Below are 21,315 nucleotides of genomic sequence, written 5' to 3'. Positions count from 1 at the left end.
GTAAACGGCTGAAAGACCGTTTGACTGTGAAACTGGCAATTGTTTTGGTTATTAGCGGAACAAATGACCAATAAATGATAATTACTGACCTCAAATGAATGAAGTAGATTGTGGACTTTGCATGTTTCCCGATTAACGGGATAACTCAAACAATTTTAGTGTAGTCGATCGGCTCTCAATGCCGGTGATTTCCAGTAGAATTGGGCCACTATCGCTCAGCTAATATTCAAAAGAAGAAAACATTCAAAACAGTCGATTTATCTCTCACAGAATGTTTTCTTTGTACTTCTAGCATGTCCTAGCCTTATTCTGATGTCAGATAAATCCATCTTGCGGGACTAAAAGTTTAGTTCGACCGTGAAGAAGCCAGCTGTGCTTACTTTTTTGACGTAGGCCAGGTTACATAACATTTCGAGAGATGGCATTTCGAATTAAGAGTCGCTACGCACGAATCACTGAAAGCAAGTGAAGTGAGTTCCAGTTCGGGTATAATTCTTGCATAAAAGCTGACATTGTAAGTATCGTTCGTAGGGATGTGTAAATTTAACTGGATAGTGGTACTGTCCAGCTGTTCTCTTTGGCTTTAACATATGCAAGAATCTGAAAGGTTTTCTTCCCGTAGTTGCGAGCTTAAAGCTAAAAGCAATGAATAATTTCGTTACGCACATATTGTAATGCAATTTTTCGAGTTTGTCTCACACAAGCTGAACACGGAACACATCTGTTCATGCATGTCTCAGGCGTAAAAATGGATCACTGGATAATGCAATTCGAGAGTTTTTATTGGCTTAGCCATCATGAGCTATGAGCCATTATACCGTGCTCTACAAATATGGTAAGCGTGCGCGTGAGTTTTGTCTTTTAATTACTAGCTTGGTTTAGTTTTCTGTATTTTGGGGGCGTTTTTAACGAAACAATTATTCCACTCGCGTTTGTTGGATATGATGTGAGATGAATTAGTTGTTCTCACGGGGTCGTTATCAGTGTTTGTTTGGTTGGGTTCAGTGATTTTCAAAGAAATCCCCGTTTCGGTTCAAAACTCTCTGAAAGGGTTGCAGACTTGCGAAAGAAAGCCGACTTCTTGAGTGTTCTCTATCTTTTATGTTTATAGACTGCGCCAATTCATGATTATTCCTCGAAGGTATTCTGCACATGATCCAGAAACCATGCTTTCTCTTAAGAATGAACGAATATTAAAAACCTACTAAAGAAACTACTTAAGAAAGCACGTAAGACGAAAATTGATGAAGACTGGAGATTGTACATAATACGCAGGAACACAACATGCTATGAAATCAGATCTACCAAAGTTTCTTTAAAACTGGAATAATGAAAATGCTATTCGGGTTATCAGAAAATTAACGCTAGGTGCAAATAAAATAGAATAAGTGCTTCAATTTCGAAAAGCGTCATTTTCTTAAAGTATTTCAACCACTTTTGTCTCCCATTGTAGATAATTCCAGGTGTCTGCGGGGTATTTATCAGCTAGTCAGTTGGTTTGTTGGGTTCAGTGATTTTCAAAGAAATCTCGGTTTCGGTTCAAAACTCGCTGAAAGGGTTATACACCTGCAAAGAAAGCCGTCTTATTAGGTGTTCTCTCTTTTATGTTTTGTTGACTGTAAAGCGCCAATTCATGATTATTCCTCGAGGTCATTCTACGCTTCCAAGACATACTTGCTCTCACAGATGAACGAATAAGATTAATTTGTCAAACTTCTTACATGCTTTAAGAACAGATCAATTGTGATGAAAGAGAATTTAAGAGTGACACTTAAATAACGTCACTGCATGAACACATCGAAATAGTTTTCTATACCAGAGAGGCATAATCTGTCGAGCGGACTTGAGCAAGTGCAGAACGGATAATTCATGAAAAAGAACTATCTGCTTTCTTACATCGAACTGAAAGTTTAGCGTGATAGTATGTGTCGTCTTTACACCACAGGAAAGACAAATTAGACCGCTTGAGGTGTTGACGTTGATTCGGTTGTCTAGTTGAAATATTTTTGCTCTAAGTGCGGTTGTTAAAGGGAGGGTTTCACGGTTCGGCGGATGTCTCTAAGTCAACATACTTTTGTACGCTTCCTATCAATGTTATCGCTTTAAAAACCCCACTCAGACGCAGTTCAGTAAACACATGCTATAGTTAGTCGTGGCAAAATGACGGATGAGCAAAATTCTCAGAAGATTTCAGTGGATGTTACCGACGCTGTCGACCGTTGAATTAAGTGTTGACCCGTGCCATTTATTCTACGATTGGTGATTTTCCGGCTATTTGCATGCGAAATTAGGTAACTTGTTTACGATTGGTTCAGAAACAATGAAAAACTGGGCCCGTGCCAAAAAGCTTAGACAGGCGAATAAATAATACAGACATGCGCCGAACCGTGAACCATCCCTTTAATAGGGGAGAGGGTGAGGGGCGCTTTTTGGAGTCAATGTGTAAATAAACATAAATATCTAGAGATTCCTATTTTTTCCAGTTCCTGTCCTTCCTGATGAAATTGTTCTCACTGCAGTTTTAGTACATATTGTTTTACCGTTCCGATGAATTAGTCAAAACTGTATACACTCGTAAGGGGAATGTTGAATACTTTGGGAATTTAAATATTATATGCTTGAAGCCTTTTGTCTTGAAGAACGCTCCAGTTCTAGGAGTCTTGCTGGTGACCATTCATCTTTTCACTGACTAGAAACAATTTTTATTGAGTGTAACAGGACTGTTCTTTTAACACGTGACAATCTCATTATTAAAACCTGTAGCTAGCCCGCGTACTCTTAAAATTAAATTCCCTGTCTGACAAGGAATCTAGGATACTGAAATATTCCAACCTTGAAAAATAGATTATTTTTTTTATCACTCTTTCTTGACCAGCAGTCCTGTCTGGGGAGCCCAGCATTTCAATTTTATTTTAGACATCTACGAATTACTTTTAACTGTTTCATACGATTTTAAATTACAATAATCATACTCTTCTCTGTGAAAACTATATTGTCTACAAAAGAAGCCAGTATTGAATATAAAAAATATAAAACTATATGTACCATGTACATCTCAAGTGTCCTGTTAGGCTGATAACGAATTGATGACAACTCTTTGTGCCGACCACCAAAGGCAATGGAAGCTCCTGCTGTTATTGCAACATTGTTGAAAATCAAATTATTGAACGTTCCATGTCGTTTATTTCTCCGATTACTGTCTGCTGTTTTTGGGCCCGAACTACTTTAATTTCCAGTATTTTCTGAGTTCCAATGCATGCCACTTTCTTGTTGCTCGTTCTCAGTGGTGCATATCTTTGCCAGAATGATAGTCATCGGGGTGACGTCTTGCGTAGTTAACATGTCGAGTATGTTCGCAATCCTGCCAGTGTTCATGTTTCGCTTCCGAGTTGCTGCATGCAGAAGAATACCTAAGAAAAGAAACAAACTCATTATTTTCTACAGGAACTGTTGGGATACGTCGATGGGAAAGAACAACACTGTTTATCAACTCAACTGGCTGTTTATCAACTCGACGTTAATGAAGGTAAGTTAACTGTCATAGCAAGCATGGGAAGCTGATGTAGAAGTTTTGAGATCAACAAAATCAGTATCAATATAAAAGAAATCACTGGATTGGCTTGTCACATGAAGTTCAGGTAAATCAAACGATTTGTTAAAATAAATGACATCAATATAATTTAAGTGGTACTATGATCAAATGTTTACCTCTTGAAATTTTAGGTTAATCACATGGAATTCTACGAAAGATTCAAAACGCCGTTTACTGTTTGCAAATATCAGCAATGGTTCTGGAAATATTTAAGTTTGAAAAGTGTGTAAAATATGCAAATGAGAGGACTGATGAAATTATGCCCTCAACCAAATATTACATAAAGTATATAAATAGAGCTATCTCGCCTTATTTGGAGCAGAAACCATTGAAACTTGGCTGGCTAGCAGTTCTACATGCAACACACCTATTGCTATAAAAGTTTCCTTTCCCATGGCAACCAACTCTTTAGCTGTCCTCCTCAAACCTGATTTCAATATTTTAATGATTTTCAGCTTGAAAAACCTTAAACAAGGCCATGAACTCGACCTTACATATACAAGTACTTGTTGGATCATGCAGATAAGGCACCATTGGCAAATATCAATATAGAACCTCTAAGGTGGCCAGAAAAGCCTTTAATATTGGGGAGGTCTGGAACCTAGTATGTTGCCATGGTAACTAAAATGTTAAGTTCATATTGTGGAACACCTCTAGTAGAATCTTACTGCAAGAATCAAACATTTCTGGTTCAAATTGGCTGAGATATCTTTCTTCATCACATTTGATCAAAATTCAGTTGAGTTTATGACATCATCACTTGGCTAATTTGCATATTTTAAAAACTTGAATATCTCTGGAACCAAAAGAGACATTTGAAAATAGTAGACAACGTTTTTCTCCTCATATATATGTAGACTACTTGTCTATGTTTAAAAACGGTTCAGATAGGAAATGTGTCATTTTCGTCATAGTACCACTTTAAATTACAGGAGCAAAGTTTTGGACTTATGTATGGACACCCAGAACATAGATTGAAGAAAAGTGGCTATGTCAAAATATCTCATGACAAGTCATTGTTTGGGTCATGTACAGAATTACTTTCAAACTGGAGGAAACCTAATAAAAAATAATTATTTTTTTAGAATTAATAGTTTTTAACTGAGGTAGAAAAGGGAGGGGTGGTGGCCTCATTGTTAGTGTGTTCAACTCTGGATCGAGTGGCCCAGGTTTGAGGACTGACCGAGTACATGTTGTTGTGTACTTAGGCAAACGACACTTCACTCTCACAGTGCCTCTCTCCAGCCAGGTGTATAAATGGGTACTGGCACATTTAAAGCTGGAGGAAAACCCTGTGATGGACTAGCTTCCCATCAGGGCAGAGTAGAAATACTCTTAATCCCTTCATGCTACAGAAACCGGAGATAAGTGCTGGCCTGATGGACCACTTGGCTTGTAGAAAAAATACTTAATATAACTTGGCATGAGCACGTGATCCAATTAAAACCTAGCACTTGGTCAGCGGTCAACTTCAGAAAAACCCATGACCTTGATGAGCTCTAAACTTGAGCCCGCGATATGGTCACGTGATACTGGTCAGTGGATACCTTGTTTTGACAGGTGTCAGTTGACCATAACATGGATGTCTAATATCAAAGAAGGACGCTATAAACCTAGGCTGCATGTCTTTGTCAACCTATTAGCTGGAGTATGGCCACCATCTTGGGCAATTCCGCCGTTGTCATGTATACACTCCCACAAGCAATACCGCTAGCCATGATAACCATGAGAAAATCAATTCATGGGTTTCCTTTTCTCTCCTATATAAGTATGGGGCTCAGCTTGGAGGCCCTTCGGGCTGTGCTGGAGCTTCGGTATAATAATAGACTGAGAATAAGAAAGGATGGCTACCACAGCTCTTGATAAATTTAGGATGGACCACAAGCAAACCTGTTTCCAAGATGGTTCACTTATGATGTAGCCCCTTTAATTGCCTATCACTGTAATATCCTATAATGTTACAATGAAACATACCTGCAAGTGGCATAGTGATCCCCAAGAAGAATGCAAGAATGGATCCTAGTGCATAGATAAAGAGCACTGCCACTGCAATGGCAGCAATAGGTACCAGGGAGGGGTACTGTGAATTCAGCTTTGCAAAGACAAAGGTACTGACCAGCGTGGCAGCAACAATGATTAAATCCTTTGGATACAGTATCCTGGTGAGAGATATTGAGCTATATTGATGTGGACAGGATATAATCTCCTTTGCAGCCATTATTAGGGTTGTCACGCAACGCTTCTCCTCCACTAAACAGGATATCGATTCATTTCAGAATCACTTGCTAGTGGACACATTTTTCTTCTGAAACCTTCTTGTAACAACCCCAGAGGTGTACAAGCTGGGGGGGGGGGGGGGGGGAGAGGGGCTGCAACCCCACCATCTATGGAAATTATGTGATTTTTTCGAGCAAAACGCTCATGATTCGGGCAACGACACTTGAGAGAAAACATTACAAAATAATGCTGTTGGCGTGATCTCCAAAACTCGTAAATAAAGTTTCTAGTTAGTTGCCTTTTTTAGAACTTTTTTTGTTGATAATTTTTAGAATTTACTCATTTGAGACTGTTGTTAGAGTATGACTGATTGACTGATTGAGCATGGAAGCTTTGAATATTTTTGATGCTTTGAACTATTTTTGGAATTACCACGTGGCATGAAATTTTCGCGGGATCTAATTTTCGCAAACTTCGCGGATTTTTCATCGATCTGCGAAAATTAAATCCCGTGAAAACAAACTTCCGCCCAAAAAAATTTGCAAACACCTACTCCCTTTATTTAAATTGCTGAATTTCAATGGAATTGGTTGGAAACGGTGTAACGAAAACGACCATATGGCTTCCTTTTTTGTCACTTTCAAGTACCGCACATGAAATCCGCGGAAAATTATTCCCAGGAGTAAAGTTTGAAATCCAAATTCGCGAAAATTCATTCCCGCGAAACTGGAAAAATCCAAAATCCGCGAAATTAAACTCCCGCGAAAATTTCATGCTACACGGTATAGCAGTTTCATTAGATGTGGGAATTGTGAAAGTTTTTGCTTTTCAGGCAATTTGGATGCGTTTGCATTCCGATTTCAGCAATCACGCATTCGGGCATTGGGTAAATTTTTCGAGCAAAGTTTACGCTCGGGGGGTACGTTACACATGCAAAGCTAACGTTTACAAACTTACCCAACCAGAATGAAAATCATGATTGCATAAGGAAAGTAGTTGGTCTGATAATAAATGAGGTTGTTAATCATTCTGTCCTTAGGCCTGTCATGTAAAGTTGGAACAGTGAACTGAGCACCATTAATAAAGTCTTCCCGCGAGCGAAGAGGGGCAACCTCCACCGGACCCTCAACCGCCATATTGCTTCGTTTCCAGTCGCTGAGAAAACTCCATCGCGGGCTCAAGATTGTCTCGGCGAAATATGCTCAGCTCTTATTAACCGAGCTGGAGGTCTGTATGGGAGAATCTTGACCGAGGTCGTGAGTACAGACCGGACGCAGTGAGGTCTGTACACACGACCGAGGTCAAGATTCTCCCACACAGATCGACTTAGCTCGGTTAATAAGATCTTTATTATATGGCAAAGAAGAAAACTTTAATTCTTTTGATGTAACTGGTTTGCTGACATTTTGCTTGCGAACGGCGATGACCTTAACTTAAACCTGCCGAAATTTGCTCGTTCTCTTTACTTTTTTTTTTTTTTGTCATCAGGCTTTTTGACACTTCCATAAATAATTGAATAGAAAATAAAAGAAAATGGTGAACATTTTTGTATTTTAGTCTGCTACATTTTCAACGCAAAATGAAACCGCTCTAGATGCCGGTCTAGATGCCGGTCTAGATGGGAAAATCTAGACCGCGGTCAATATCGATTTTAGCCAATCAAATTCGTGAATTTGGTAGTTCCCAGTCCTTGTGAGACACAGCCATATAATAAAATGGGTTACTGACCAAGCTTGTTCGGTCAAGATGGCTGGATATTGACGAAGTTCTTTTTTTGCGTGTTTATGGACCGAGACGGAGTCGAGGTCCATAAACTCGCAAAAAAAAGAACGAGGCCAATATCAAGCCATCTTGACCGAACAAGCTTGGTCAATAAAGGATTTGTTCTATGGCTTTCGGGGAAATTTTTCTTACGGGACCCGGCGGGTAGTCCCGAACGGGCAAGATAGCTCCATCTTGCCCGCTCAGGTAGCCAATCACAACGCTGGATTTGATTTCTCTTGCCCACTTACGGAGCTAGCCATGTAATAAGAAATAATATCGAAAAATTCGGAAATTTGGGAACATTCATTTATTGTTGTTGCTTTCATAGAACCTCAAAAAATTCAATGATGATCATAAAAGGGACTGTGTCGTTCCAACTCATTCCCTTAATAAATACTCGAGCGCCCATGACGCGGGCTAACAAAACACGAAAAGTTCATGAAGTGTTTTTACACAACTGCAAAAAGGGTTAGCCAGATAAGTTAGATAACCCTAATCCTAAGACCTTTCTGTCATTTCTGATCTAATCCGTTCAGACTTTAAGTCCAGGAGACCTCCTATTGTGCTGTTTTAAGTCAGAGGGCAAGTAAAACACATACATCCACACGCACACATACATAAACTTTATTTAAACTCGAATAAGACTATAGCTGATATCTTCGAGCTAAATAATGAAAAATGCCACAAAAAAACAAATTCATGATAAAAATGAGACATGCCTTTAATGCAACTTGAAGTTGATTATGATAAATTGTTTATAAAGCTAATGTTTCGGGCATTAACCCTTAATGTCAGAGCTCTTCTTACCTACAGTCGAGTTGATAAATAGCAAAGTTAGAGTTTTGAGTAGTGTGGTTACTAATTTAGGCATCTTGGACCGAGTGATTAGCGAACGCTGTTGGTGATTCTCCCTCGGGGCTACACCCCTATCGATAGCAACCCTCAATGTACCTGTAAAATAAGTCACTGGCAAGTTCATAACTTACTGGACTCAAAATAACGTGCAATAAGCTGAAATAAATACCGCACGACTGGAATAAATTGGTAATGAGCTCAAAGAGGAATTTTATTATTTGAAGTGTTTTACTTGCTAATATCTTAGAAATAAGCTAACTCAACGAAATATTTTATTAAAAACCAGTCTTGAAACAAAATATAATTTTTGTATTCACTAACATTGTCGTCTATGACCAGGATTATTTTAAATTCTTGTCTTCCTATCAGTAAAACCAATTGCAAATCATTTAAAATGGCTGCACATTTCCCACGGCAGTTATCAGCTGGCAGTAGATTTCTATTCCTCGTAGGAAAACTCTCTCGTTGAGGAATTCATCGTGATCATGAAGAAGAATTGGAGTATTGTTCATTGGAGAAAAACCGATGGCGGGATAACCAAGCTGTATAGAGAAAGAAAGAAAAACATCAGCAGATAAAACTGAAGGCATTTACAGAGACCGAAACGTAAAACAAGCGAAAGGAAAAACCAAATCGCCGCGCGAAAGCTTTTACATGGTTGCCACAGACATCACTTTTCAAATTCCCGACTTTTCCCTGATAAAAATAATATCTCCTTTACCAAATGAAAACAAAATGTCAGATATAGTAGTGGTCTGCAGTTTTCCCGTCCAGCCGTCCTTTCTACCCCTTCATTTTAGACCGATCGGTTTTCAACAAATTCACGTTCTTCATTTAGGATAAACATGATGAGATCACAGTGACCTGATATGTTTCTTGCAATCTTCAATGGTATTAAATCACCGGTGTAGTTATAACTTGTATTTCATTTTCCCTAACTTTTCTTCAAAATGTCAGTTTTCCCTGACTCAGGATAAAATTCTCATTTTTCCCTCCACTGGAACTATTTTTCCCGATCATTTCCTGACTTCTGGCAACCCCGTTTTAGTTTTCGCGCGCATGCAAGCCGAGTTACCGCAACAATCACTGAAAATAGAGAGGTTTTCATTTGAGTGTTGAAAGTAATTGGTTTTACACTTACCACTCTTCGCGATTGGCTGAAAAACTCGCGCCTATTTTTCTTCCAATCAGAAGTACAACCGAAACCAATCGTAACTCGCTTGCACACGTTTTCCCGCGCTTCGCGTCAGCTACATGTAACTACTTCTAGTTTTGATTGGTTCACTGTATTGTCTTGGTCCTTTGTGATTGGCTAGAGTGATTGCTTTCGTTTTGGTTCTGCGACACTCAATTGAAAGCTACTCTAATCGAACGAAATGATATTTAGTGTCCCCAAATGCAAGCGAATGCGAATGGAAGCTACATTAAGTTAATAATCTGAGCTGACTTGAGTTTGGTCTTCTACACAACCAGTCCATCATCGACCACGCAGAACAAAAATTTGACGTCAAACTTCTGAATGGACGGAGCTAGGTAACTTCTATTGTGGAGCGATCTAACCTTTGGTTGGAGCGAACTGACTTGGGGCGATCGAACTATGGAGAGAAATGGCCGTAATTCCACTGAACAAGAGCTACCCGAATCAGAATCAAAACGGTATGACAGAATAAACAAGAGAGACAACAGAATGAAACTGCATGATAGTCAGGATCGCATGAACGACTAAAACGAGCACGTGAAAAGCACGATGCGTAGGTTTGAAAAGCGAAAAAAATAAGATGCGACGAAGTACTTCAAGGCAGTAGCCACCGAAATATACCATACGTAAATTATAGAAAGCTGCATGCCTACCTCACGGAAAAAACGACTATCAGTTCCCGCTGGGAAAATCTCTTTCTCTATCTTCATTCCCCTAAAAATTAAGAAGTATTAAAATAAAAATCAGTGATGAAGCGAATGTGTCACTTTAATGCAAAAACGTTACCGCGAGGAAATACACGTGATAACTTTGCCATACAATTCGAAGGTTTTGCAACGGACAGCCTTTAATTTTGGGCTCCCAAACCTAACGGGTAGTCCCCAGGCAGCAACGGGACCTAAGGGCTACCAAAAGCAAAGGGGTCTGTTATTCTCGAAAATTTATGATGGCTATATTTGATTTGACAAATAATATGGTGCTGTATTTAACTTACATTTTCTTGCAAGCCGTGCCGAAGGCATTCCACCATGGATCCTCATCGATGGTCGGCGTTAATATGTAATTATCGCATCTCTGTAAGAAAGAGAGAAAGTAGAAACATACACTGAAGACATCTCTAAGGAAAGAATGCCGTCGGAGCTATCAGCTTTTAAAAATTAAACAAACTAGAGGGAATAGTGCGGGCGCTGACAATCTTTTCTTAAAACTCATTTCGAGATCACAGGATGCCCAACTAAAGTCGTTTAGGTTTGTAGCACAGTTTTCTATAATGACAGCAATGCACTAGGAAGTGACAATAAATAACTACAGTGAGGATGGAAATGGTTCCAACATCAAGTATATATCATCAAGTATATGTTTGTATGTTTAATGGCCGGAAATTTAGTCATGGCCAGGTTCATGCTATCTGAGATTTACAAAGTCTGCCTTGCAAAGTGGAGGCTGGGCGCCTGAGACATCCAGGAGCTTTCACTATTGGCAGCCAGCTCCTAGATGGAGGTCTATCGCTCCCGTGGCTGGCAAATCCTGGCAACCCAGCCTTGAACCCCCACACGGAGGGAAGAAAAACAGGCACCTGTCACACTGATAAAAAAGTGGAAAGAAAGGGAGGAGCAAGGGAGGGAAAACAGCCTCTGAGAAGAGTCCCCATGCTTAAGAAAACGCTAACGCTCAGGGAAATGCTGACTTAAAACAAAAACTACTACAACGCCCTGTGGTCCGAGAACACGTGGAATTCTGGCGCATGCGCATATCTGAACGCCGCTGACCACGAGGGTAAGATTTGCACTCCTTGTTGTTAAAAATCCCCCAGTCCAGAACGACATGTTCTCAACAAGCCACTTTATGATTACAAGGTCCTACCTCCAAAAATTCATAAGATACATCTTCTCCAGCCTCTTTACACCAATGCTTGATTTTATTCTCAAACTCCTGAAACACATGCAAAGAAGAACAAAAATTTGTAAGCTACCAGAAAATAATAAGAAAGCAAAGTATTTAAAGCCTCTGGGCTCGTAAGCCACTGGACGTTTGCATTCAGTTTCTGTAACATGATTTAGCGGCTAGGAGTATTTCTACTGCCCCTGGATGAGATGCTAGTCGACCATCACAAGATACTCCCAACATTCTATCAGGTTGCACCAACACTTCACCAGTCCTCATTTTATACACCTGAGTGGAGAGAGGCACTGTGAGAGTAAAGTGTCTTGCCCAAGAACACAGCACAATGACTTCCCAACCAGGACTTGAACCCAGACCACTTGACTGGAGTCAAGCTCACTCTGAACCATAAAGGACACCTCAAGTACATAACATGTACAACTTAAACCGTGAATACTCAGTGCTGTACATAGAAGGAAAATCACACAAGATGTAAACATTTACTCTACCTCGAGGTCCATAGTGGGTGTAATTCTAATGTCAAACACTACAAGAAAGGAACAAATCATTATAAAAGAGTGGCATCAGACCAGTTGCTGATAATACGTTTTCACAAAATCGTTGTTACAAGAAAGCTATATTTCACAAAAGTAACAAAAATTACCTGATGACATTTCTGATGGTACCACATTAGACTGTACACCACCCTTTAAGGAACAAATTTCAATACAAATTATTAAGAACATGTAGCACTTTGACAGAGTGGAGGACAATTCAGAGAGTGATCAAGCGAGTGACTACTAGCACAAATGATTACTCTGAAATGTACGACTTAGGTCCAGATACTAACAACAGTTAATTGAATCAAGAGCAAAATCTGACTAGCCTGCACAGGAAGCTTTCACATACTAGCAATGAGTTTCTTGCATTCTGGCCAGGCAAAATTTGGGACACCCCCGACATCTATCTACATGGGGAAGGGGTTGGGGGGTGGGGGGCTGCAACCTCCTCCGATTCTTTTAGCTCTCGTTACAATTTTCATGCAGCCAGAATGAAAAGAAAGAAAGCTCAACCATAATAATAATAACCATTCAAGAACGCTTGCTATGCTCACTATAAAGTTTGAGGTTAGAAGTCTTTGGCAACCCTCTATGAACAAATCAATGCATTCTGCAAGAAACAGCAGAAATTGACACCTTCCAATTCTTACAAAAATACGTAATTGATGATGTCACAGATACCGTAAGCTGCCACTTATAAGCCCTGAGCTTATGCAACTTTGTAAGGGGTTTTGGATGGGCTTATAAATGGAGGGGCTTTTATCCAAGGGGGTTCATAAGCGGTATGAAAAAACCGTATTGAAATGAGCTACAGCAGTGTTGATTGAAATAGGTCTTTGACACACTGGTTTTTAATCAACCTTTAAAACAACATTAGATAATAAATTTATTTCATTTCATTTTAAACTAGATGGAGGCTTACATGTATATCTGGGGGGCTTATAATTGGAAGTAACATGTTGTTTACATGCAGGTATATGGGCTTATAACTGGAGGGGCTAATTATTAAGCAGGTCAGGGCTTATAAGCAGCAGTTTCAGGAAGGCATGAGAAGAAACCCATCGAAATTGAGAATTTTGTTATGGATATGATTATACAGCTCCCCTTGCATCCCTTTCATCTATCAAATTTCAGTCACATCCAGCTGAATAATATTACTGAAGCAAACTTTAAAAGGCGGAGAAAAAAAATCGATTTTTATTACCTTAGCAATTGTCCAATTGACTGTAGTAACATCTCCCAGCCTTAGATCAGCATTCGAATTCAACCTTCAGTGAAATAATCAAAGTTAAATAAGATTCAGTAATCCATTCTGAATACATACATCTCTGCTCCCATTATCAGAGAAAAGTTTTTTCCACTGAACTACTAAATCAAGTAGTATTCCAGAAAGCTACAGGGAATGTAATTCACTTAGCCTCTTCCAGGCTCAGTTGGTTGGGACGCAGCGTGAAAAATGGCACACAAAAAACTCCTCGCACCAAGCCTCTCTATCCTTTTTTTTTTTTGCTCTGCCATTTTTTCATGCTGTGCCACAACTAACTGAATGCCTGGAAGAGGCCATTTCCCATCCGTCTTGCCTGTCCATCTGTAAATAACTTTAAGGTTAAAATGCTCCACAAGACAGGCAGGAATCTTTGTAGGGTTTTGTTTGAAGATTGTGAGCAGGAGAAAAATAGTTTAGAGTAAACTAAATGGCCAGGATAGCAAGTTCTTCACATAAAATATCAGTTGAGGATCTCTACAGCAGTAAGCCAAAGTTGTGTCCTGAGGCAGGCACTTTGCCCATTACCCAGGCGTGCCTCCTCCTCAGGCACTTTGATTAAGTTGATTCGCACTTTATAAGAAAAGACGAGCGCAAAGCGCAAAGTGACTGGTTATGAGCGCAAAGCTGGAGGGACCACGGGAAGAACCTTCTTCTTCCTTAGTGTGCCCATATTTCCCTCAAAGAAAGAGAGAGGTGTCTGGGAGCTAGGCTGGGCCAAAACATAGTACACCCTGTCCAGAACACAATAATTATAGATTTTTCTCACAGAACTAGGACATAATTACAGTCATACCTCTTCTTTTGGTCCTCTCTGAAAGCTGTAAATGACTGGACAATTTTACTCTGAAAATCAAATTCAATTCTTTTACTTTTATCTTAAGTTTCCTTTTTTTGGTATAATTTTCTGTGCTAAGAGTGCAATTTTTTTTTAAAAAGTGGAATATTTTGTTTTGGCTCAACTGAGGCTGATGAAGTTCAGTTGAGCTGAATGAAATAGTCCACTTTTTCTAAGAAAAGTATTGCACTCTGAGTACAGAAAGTTATTCTATATTTTTATGACAAATCAATGATGTTTGATTGGATTGCATCTATGCCAACTTTCCTCACTGGTTTATCCAGAGGTTTCCTGCCACAAAACATTGGAACCATGCAATTACCATCTTTTCAGCAGCTGTATCCTCAATAAACCTGGAGCCATGACCAGGGGGACCTTTGCAAGTTACTTTGACCCCTGGAAGGAACAACAATTTTCACTTGCCTTTAGTCTTCTTTGATTCTGATTTCACTTGGTCCATACTGGAAAGACCTTGGACATATTCTCAAACTACAACTATTAGAAGAAAGTATATCCTTGCTCAGTGATCTAACCAGAATGTAGTTAATACAAATAGACAAGTGTATGTTAGAGAGGGAGTTATACTAGAATGGATTACTACCTAGGAAAAATGTGGAAAAAGGTCCTACTTACAGTAAAAATATATCTATACAATCAAACCTCTTTTAAGCAGACATATAAATGTTAAGCAGCCATCCCCTATTGAGATGCCATGCATGCAATTATAAATTGAAAGTCCCGAAATTATTGTCAGTAAAATACTCAAAATAAAACCCCCCACCAACTGGCTACCTCTATGAAGCGGCCACGGCCACCTTTGGTTGTCCTGATGAGTGGTTTCCTATTATATTGTCTTTACACCTATTAAATGGCCACCCGAGATTTAATACACGTAGTTTAGCTAAATGTTTTAGAAAAGGTGATGACAGAGAAGAGTTGGAAATAGAAAATGACGACTGATTGAGACATTCAAATACATTCAATTTGTCTATCACAATTTTCTTGATGTGACTCCATGTTCACTGAGAAATTAACCCGATGGTAAAAAATATTCAAAGTACACCAATACCTTTTAAGTTAGCAAACCCTATTAAGCGGCCACTTCCCATTTCCCCGAGGGTGGCCGATTGATGGGGGGTTTGACTGCATTTGCTGAATTAATTAATAGCTACTTACACCATACAGATCTCTCTCCATAGAATATTGTGAATGAATCTGTTGGGTTTGCAAGTCCTGGTGACAGACAGACAATTTGTAAAAAAAAAAAAAATGCAGCAGCAATATTTGAGCAGACAAAAGTCAATGATTGCAATTTCAGGGGTTTCACTAATGTTTTCAGCAGAAGGGCAAAACATTTAGAACTGAACTTTGTCATAAGAAAAACTTTCCCCTAGATGGTCAAACCAGGCGGCCAATTTGCCCAGTGCCTGGCCCTTAATGAAACCCCTACAATTTAGATTTTACTGAATTTCAAATTTGCATTGTATAATAACCCTAGCTGGTATGATTGTTCTGTTAATATTTAATAACATTGTTTGCATTTGCATGTGGTAATGCAAAAATAGAATCCTGCATACCTTCATCCAAAGCAAAACCAAGGTTCATTGCCTTAAAATCATCTGTCTTCACAAATTGTTTCATTCCTGTGCCTCCGCCAATTTCTTCATCTACATGCAGAGCGCAAGCAAAATGGTAGAAATAAATTAATTCTTTTATTGTATTTGCTAAGCAATAATTGCATACCATATCCTACCATAGCAATGGATAAAGGAAATTGATCTAAATTATAATATTATTAAGCCTGCTTAAAAAACTTTAATATTTAACTTTTTGACTACTGCTGTTTGATCTTATTTTTATGAGATTAAAAACTACTAGTCAAGCATGCAGTATGAATCCGTTTCCACCAGACCAATGATTTTTGATGAATTTTTGACACTTTTTTGACACTTTGCCGTGCCTTTAGAAAGGAGCCCTTTTGGAGGGCGGAGACTAACTTCTACAAAATTGTGATTGGTATGTGGCAGGAAAAGATCTAGAGCCTTGATATATTTTTAGCTTGTTTGTCAGTCAGCACAATGCATGAAGTCCCAAGTGAAAGTGTACATGTAGTATGGCTGGATAAATTTGTTTTGCTTTGAAGCAGACATTGTCAATGGAATTATTATAATTGCATTTTCCAATACTTTGATCAAGTTATGCAAGTTTGAAATATTAAGTGTAAAGCAATTTAATCTCACAACTGTGCCTTTCCGTCCCTCCCTCCCTCCCTACCCCACCTGCACTATCTCTCAGAGGAAACCATTAATAGAAAAAATAGTACAAAGAAATAATGAAAGAACGTGCAGATACCTGGAACAAAAGTCACGTGTATTGTTCTTAGAAGAGTCACCCCCTGTGCTCGAAGTTTTCTTATAGCCTCTATGTACCTATGCAAAATAATTCCTTAAATTAACTCCGAGGATACAGAATGTAAACCTGATCTATTAATTTAAGAAAATGTTACCAACCAGTTTTTCAAGAGTTAAAATACACCGTCCAGTAGTCATTATCTGAAGGCCTAAAAATATTATTTTTAATAATAATTATTGATAAAGAACTATTTAAGAGTGTAGTAACAAATATATACTTACTGCATGCCAACACATTTCATGTCCTGACAGAAAAAAAAGAAGAAAGGAACCATTAAAATAAATCATTGTCATCAAAAATAAATAAATAAATAAATAAACATACACACAGCAGCTCAAAGCCAAAAGATGTGCAAAGAATGGAAAAAGTACCATCTCATTCCAAAGAGTCACAATGGCCTTACAAAATATTTTGAGGTTGATGAGAGTATTAACTGGGAAAAATGTGGCTTTAATTTATTATGGGACTGGTAAGAAACATAATTTATTAGTCAGATTGTTTTAATTATCAATCTAACATGAAAAATATAAATCTTAAAAATTAGGCATTCTGGTGCTTTGTTTGCCTTTCTTCTATATATTAATGAATTAAGGCATACTGATACAATCTCAATTTGAAATTGATTACCACTCTGGAATCCAGTGAAACCTATGTCCTCTAAATTCTAATCTATGGGCCCCTCCCCCTTTCATTACGCTACCCATGATGAGGGGGCATGGATATCTTAATTTTCTTGCACCACCCATTAGCCGAATAGTGTTGATGTGTTAAATAGCCACTGATCAAGGTACAAATTAAAGCAAAATTCCTTACCTGACTTCCACGCGCATAAATATCACCATTTTCTGTCTTGTGAGCAGAAAAAGGTTCATATGTCCAATGTTCCTATAAATAATTTAGTAAATTTTAAAGAATTAGTAAGCTTAACTAAAAATGAGAAACTTCCATGATAGAAAAAAAAGAAGTTTTCCAGAACAAAATTAATAATTATTATTTCTACTACATATACTCTTCAGTAAAATCTACTATTAAGTAATAATCAAATAAAACAGGTGTATTTTTAGCATGGATTGTTCATATTCAGTAAGTTAACTTATATCTGTTTCCACACCTCATTTTCAGACCTCATACATGTACTTTTGAAATAAATTGTGGAGTTTGGCCCAAATATTTCTTACTATCAATTGTTATAATCTGGAGTTGGAATGGGATGAAAAACTGACTTGCAGAGTCACTCATAAATAATAAGTAACTTTTATTTTGCTTTGTGTGGTAGAATATGTCAGTTTGAAACTTACTGGGAAGACTGGCACTACATCTATGTGACTGTTTAATATGATGGATGGCAGGTTTGGATCTTGTCCTTCCCATGTTATAACAACTGCTACAACATTACCAGACTCTCCCTAGTGTCAGTGAAATTCAAAATAATAAAAATAATTAAATTGTTCCAAATAGCTCAGGCACTAAGGAGCACTTTTCCATTGTTTAAGATTAACTAGATCTGCATTCAAGTCAAGTGACCCATCAGTCTGGAACTTAACATGGTTTCTGTAGCATGAAGCAACTAGGACTATTTCTACTCCGCCCTGAATGAAATGCTAGTCCATTGCAGTCCATTGCATCCCTAACATCAAATTCACCAATACCCATTTACATAACTGGGTGGAGAGAGGCAATGTGCTCAAGTAAAGTGTCTTGCTCAAGAACACAGCATAATGTACAGTACCTGACCAGGGCTTGAACATGGACAGCTTGATCTGGAGACAAGCACACTAACCATAAGGCCACTCTGCCTCCCTCTGAGTGTAAGTAATTTGCATTTGCCACTTTGTGATTTAAGTTTCAAAATCTCACATCACTTTCTCTTCCAATCAGAAGTAAACCAACTTGCTCATACACTTTTTTACCGCGCTTTGTGAAGGCTGCATTAGTTGGTTCACTGGATAATGCCTGTACCTGTGCTCTAATTGTGATTTACTTGGTTTTTGTTTTTGACTTCAATCTTTCTTCTCTTGTATCCTTCCCAATCTACAATCAGCCTCTGCACATTTTTCAAGCTTTGTGATTCAATGTGCCTACCCTGATCCCAAAGGTCTTTCTTGATTTTTCTCCCCATGAAAGCTGCGAGGAGCTGCGAAGTGGTGAACACGAGTTGCGAAGCAGCGAGAAAGAAAAACTTCTGGTTACCTTGGACTTGAATCTCATTTTCATGCAAATGCCAGGTTCAGGATCTAACCCTCGGGCTCGGATTGGTTAACGTTTTTACAAAACACGCAATTCAATATGATTGGTTCATTTGATTGGTAATACCAAGGAGACAGTAGGGATATCTGTCACTGCACTTCTTGAGGTACCAAGGGAAGGAATTTGTTTGCAAAATACTTCAGTTCTCAGTTAATTCGCCTGTGTTTGACTTGGAATATGTTTTTGACAGTGTCTTCAAATGAATTTTGACCTTGGTGCTCGAGGAGCATTTTCCAGAGATTGAACATCAAGAGAAAGCCAGCTTGCTCGCAGTCATAAATCACAAGGATGTGTTTGCCATACTGCCAAACAGACATGGAAAGTCAATTAGAATTCAGTTGCTCCCTGATGTCTGCAGATACCTGTACCTGTCAGACTATTCATACCCTCACAATGCCATAATTTTGGTTCTGTGTCTTCTGAAGTCTCTGGTGGACTCTCATATTGGCGAAATGTGAAACCGTGGCATTTCAGCAGCCAGTTTGAGCAGTGAAGACGTCGACAAGAACAATCTGCTCAAAGAAGATTATGCCTTTCTATTCAGAAGTCTTGAGTCCTCCTTACAAAACAAGAAGTGGAGAAACATGCTCTGTAATGTTAAACAAGACAGAACCTTAGAGATCAGTGCAGATGAAAAAATTCTTGCAAACATGTGCATTGACCCCGGCCAAGTAGGTCACATGATACCACTCTTCACCACCCGAAATTCCCCTTTGTTCCACCCGAGTGGAAACATTAGCGGCTGATAAGCACGTGATTGCTAAGTTGGCATTGGTCCCTTTTGTAATTATTAATTTGACGTGTTTGACAGCTGGGGTCTGCATGAAAGTGAGATTCAGGTCCAAGGTAACCAGAGGCTTTTCTCTCTTGCCACTTCACAACTTGCTGTTCACCGCTTCGCAAAAAGAAGAAAAATCAAGAAAAACCTCTGGGACCTGGGTAATTTTACCAAAAAATCTGCACACTCACCTTAATACATTTAAGTGGAAGTTCAAGATCCTGAGCTATCTTCTCTAGAAATATGATAGCACTCTCTGAAATTGGACATAAAAAACTAATTTAGCTGTTAAGACTTAAGCTTATTTATCAAAATGAGTTAAAAGTTATCAACTTCTGCATGTATAAATTCAGGGTGAAAAACCTACTACTGCTGCCGAGTAAAAAATGGCTGTTTCAATTTCTGAGCTGCCTACTTTTTGTGAAATAATACGAGTGCAAGTTTAAAACAGTAATTTAGGAAAACACAGAATAGGGTTTTTTGGAACGTAACTGAACCTTGTGTGTTCTTGTCCCGGGGCAGTCAAGACTGTAGCTAGGGAGGGGGCATATGCACTGGGGTGTTCCAAAAACGTGGAGTGCAGAGTGCAGAGTGCGGAGTGCAGAGTGCGGAGTGCAGAGTGCGGAGTGCAGAGTGCGGAGTGCAGAGAGCAGAGTAAATATATATATATATATACAGTTTATTTATGTATTTAATTATTCTTTTAATTCTCTTTTAAATTTTTTATTCCTATTACACTCTGCACTCCACACTTTGCGTTTTCAGAACAGCCATACATACTGCGATATAAAATCTTACTTGTAAATTATCCCTTAAAATTCTTGGCATTTTGACCTTTTCCAATATTAATCGCAAAATTTTGTGGGGAGCATGCTCTCAGGCTAGTCCCTTCAACGCCCGAATCGTGTCAGCCGTCCACTTCATGAAACTAGCCCTGGTTACATATATACACTAGTGAAGCTCCCAAGAGTGACAAGTCTGGAGGTAGACTAAAAAAACCTGGCTCCGGTTGTTCGGAAGCCGATTGGCGCTAATCCACAATTTCATCATCCGAAGCCAAGAATAAAACTTAATATATCATTTTTCGATTATGGTGACCGCCCATGCCACCGCGGTCATTGAGATTGTCAGTACAGGTTATAAATCTATGCTTTGTTGCTCCTGAAAATGACAAGAGCGCACTTTAGAATTTAGTCCAAACTATACTTACCATAGTCCGGATTTGGCTGAACTGTTTTTATTCTCAAGTAATCTCTAAAAACTGTAACGGCAGGGTCTTCATGTTCAGTCGCCATCTTTGCGAAAGTTCCACTGGGGTAAAACCCGTGGCGGTCACAAGTTGTGACGTGACAGGCCCGTGATCAACATCAGCCGGTTCGTAAAATTTTCAGCGACCAGCAACGTAGATCATAAATTATGTGAGTTATTTTTTAGAGACGATTCATACCGCGTGATCCGTAAAGGCTTGGATAGCCAGATACGTCGTCAGGCACCGTTCGTGCCGGGACAGTGCAGTGTGCCTAGGGTACTGGATCCCCAGACAAATAAGAATAAACGTTTTACCGAAGTCACGCAAAAAAAAAAATGCCTCGAAATGTATTTTTCTCATAAAAAATCAACGTGGATAGTAGAAAGCACTTGCTCAATTTTTCCCCATGGCTCCCCTTGCACGATTTTTTTTCAACAGTTTTTGCTGGGCGACCTGGTTT

The 21,315-nt window shown here is 38.9% G+C and overlaps 2 protein-coding genes across 3 annotated transcripts; both read right to left on the bottom strand.

The window, feature by feature from the left end:
• Window positions 1–2,679: 2,679 nt before the first annotated feature.
• Window positions 2,680–6,986, bottom strand: LOC110058106 (PRA1 family protein 3-like). The gene is made up of 3 exons (XM_089272698.1): window positions 6,767–6,986; window positions 5,567–5,751; window positions 2,680–3,410 (listed from the first exon to the last, which is right to left on the bottom strand). Exons 1-3 carry the CDS (start codon window positions 6,943–6,945, stop codon window positions 3,226–3,228), a joined length of 549 nt encoding a protein of 182 aa, XP_089128824.1. The 5' UTR covers window positions 6,946–6,986; the 3' UTR covers window positions 2,680–3,225.
• Window positions 6,987–8,181: 1,195 nt separating this feature from the next.
• Window positions 8,182–21,306, bottom strand: LOC149104099 (aminoacylase-1-like). 2 transcript variants are annotated; one of them, XM_089272696.1, is made up of 17 exons: window positions 20,817–21,306; window positions 19,798–19,862; window positions 17,880–17,987; window positions 17,395–17,466; window positions 16,803–16,825; window positions 16,522–16,598; window positions 15,747–15,836; window positions 15,346–15,402; window positions 14,492–14,565; window positions 14,128–14,177; window positions 13,272–13,335; window positions 12,172–12,214; window positions 12,017–12,054; window positions 11,490–11,558; window positions 10,621–10,700; window positions 10,280–10,340; window positions 8,182–8,970 (listed from the first exon to the last, which is right to left on the bottom strand). In XM_089272696.1, the coding sequence occupies exons 1-17, from the start codon at window positions 20,899–20,901 to the stop codon at window positions 8,818–8,820; spliced, it is 1,209 nt and encodes a 402-aa protein (XP_089128822.1). In that variant the 5' UTR covers window positions 20,902–21,306; the 3' UTR covers window positions 8,182–8,817. The 2 variants fall into 2 exon arrangements, with proteins under 2 accessions (XP_089128822.1, XP_089128823.1); XM_089272697.1 differs by lacking the exons at window positions 19,798–19,862; window positions 20,817–21,306 and adding an exon at window positions 18,311–19,678.
• Window positions 21,307–21,315: the final 9 nt, after the last annotated feature.

Source organism: Orbicella faveolata, unplaced genomic scaffold, assembly GCF_042242905.1.
Source record: "Orbicella faveolata isolate gen_17 unplaced genomic scaffold, um_ofav_v1 contig_35, whole genome shotgun sequence".
Classification (NCBI taxonomy): Eukaryota; Metazoa; Cnidaria; class Anthozoa; order Scleractinia; family Merulinidae; genus Orbicella; species Orbicella faveolata.
This window is presented reverse-complemented; position numbering and strand designations above follow the sequence as displayed.

What these genes read in the sequence shown, in the direction of transcription:
- LOC110058106 (XM_089272698.1), bottom strand. Translation starts at nt 6,945, where the DNA reads ATGGCGGTTGAGGGTCCGGTGGAGGTTGCCCCTCTTCGCTCGCGGGAA. An exon ending in ATGATTTTCATTCTGGTTGG is followed by an intron (nt 5,752 to 6,766) that starts GTAAGTTTGTAA and finishes ATCTCTCACCAG; the next exon opens with GATACTGTATCCAAAGGATT. An exon ending in GATCACTATGCCACTTGCAG is followed by an intron (nt 3,411 to 5,566) that starts GTATGTTTCATT and finishes TTCTTTTCTTAG; the next exon opens with GTATTCTTCTGCATGCAGCA.
- LOC149104099 (XM_089272696.1), bottom strand. Translation starts at nt 20,901, where the DNA reads ATGGCGACTGAACATGAAGACCCTGCCGTTACAGTTTTTAGAGATTAC. An exon ending in ACACGTGACTTTTGTTCCAG is followed by an intron (nt 15,837 to 16,521) that starts GTATCTGCACGT and finishes CTCTGCATGTAG; the next exon opens with ATGAAGAAATTGGCGGAGGC. An exon ending in AGAGAGGACCAAAAGAAGAG is followed by an intron (nt 13,336 to 14,127) that starts GTATGACTGTAA and finishes ATTTCACTGAAG; the next exon opens with GTTGAATTCGAATGCTGATC.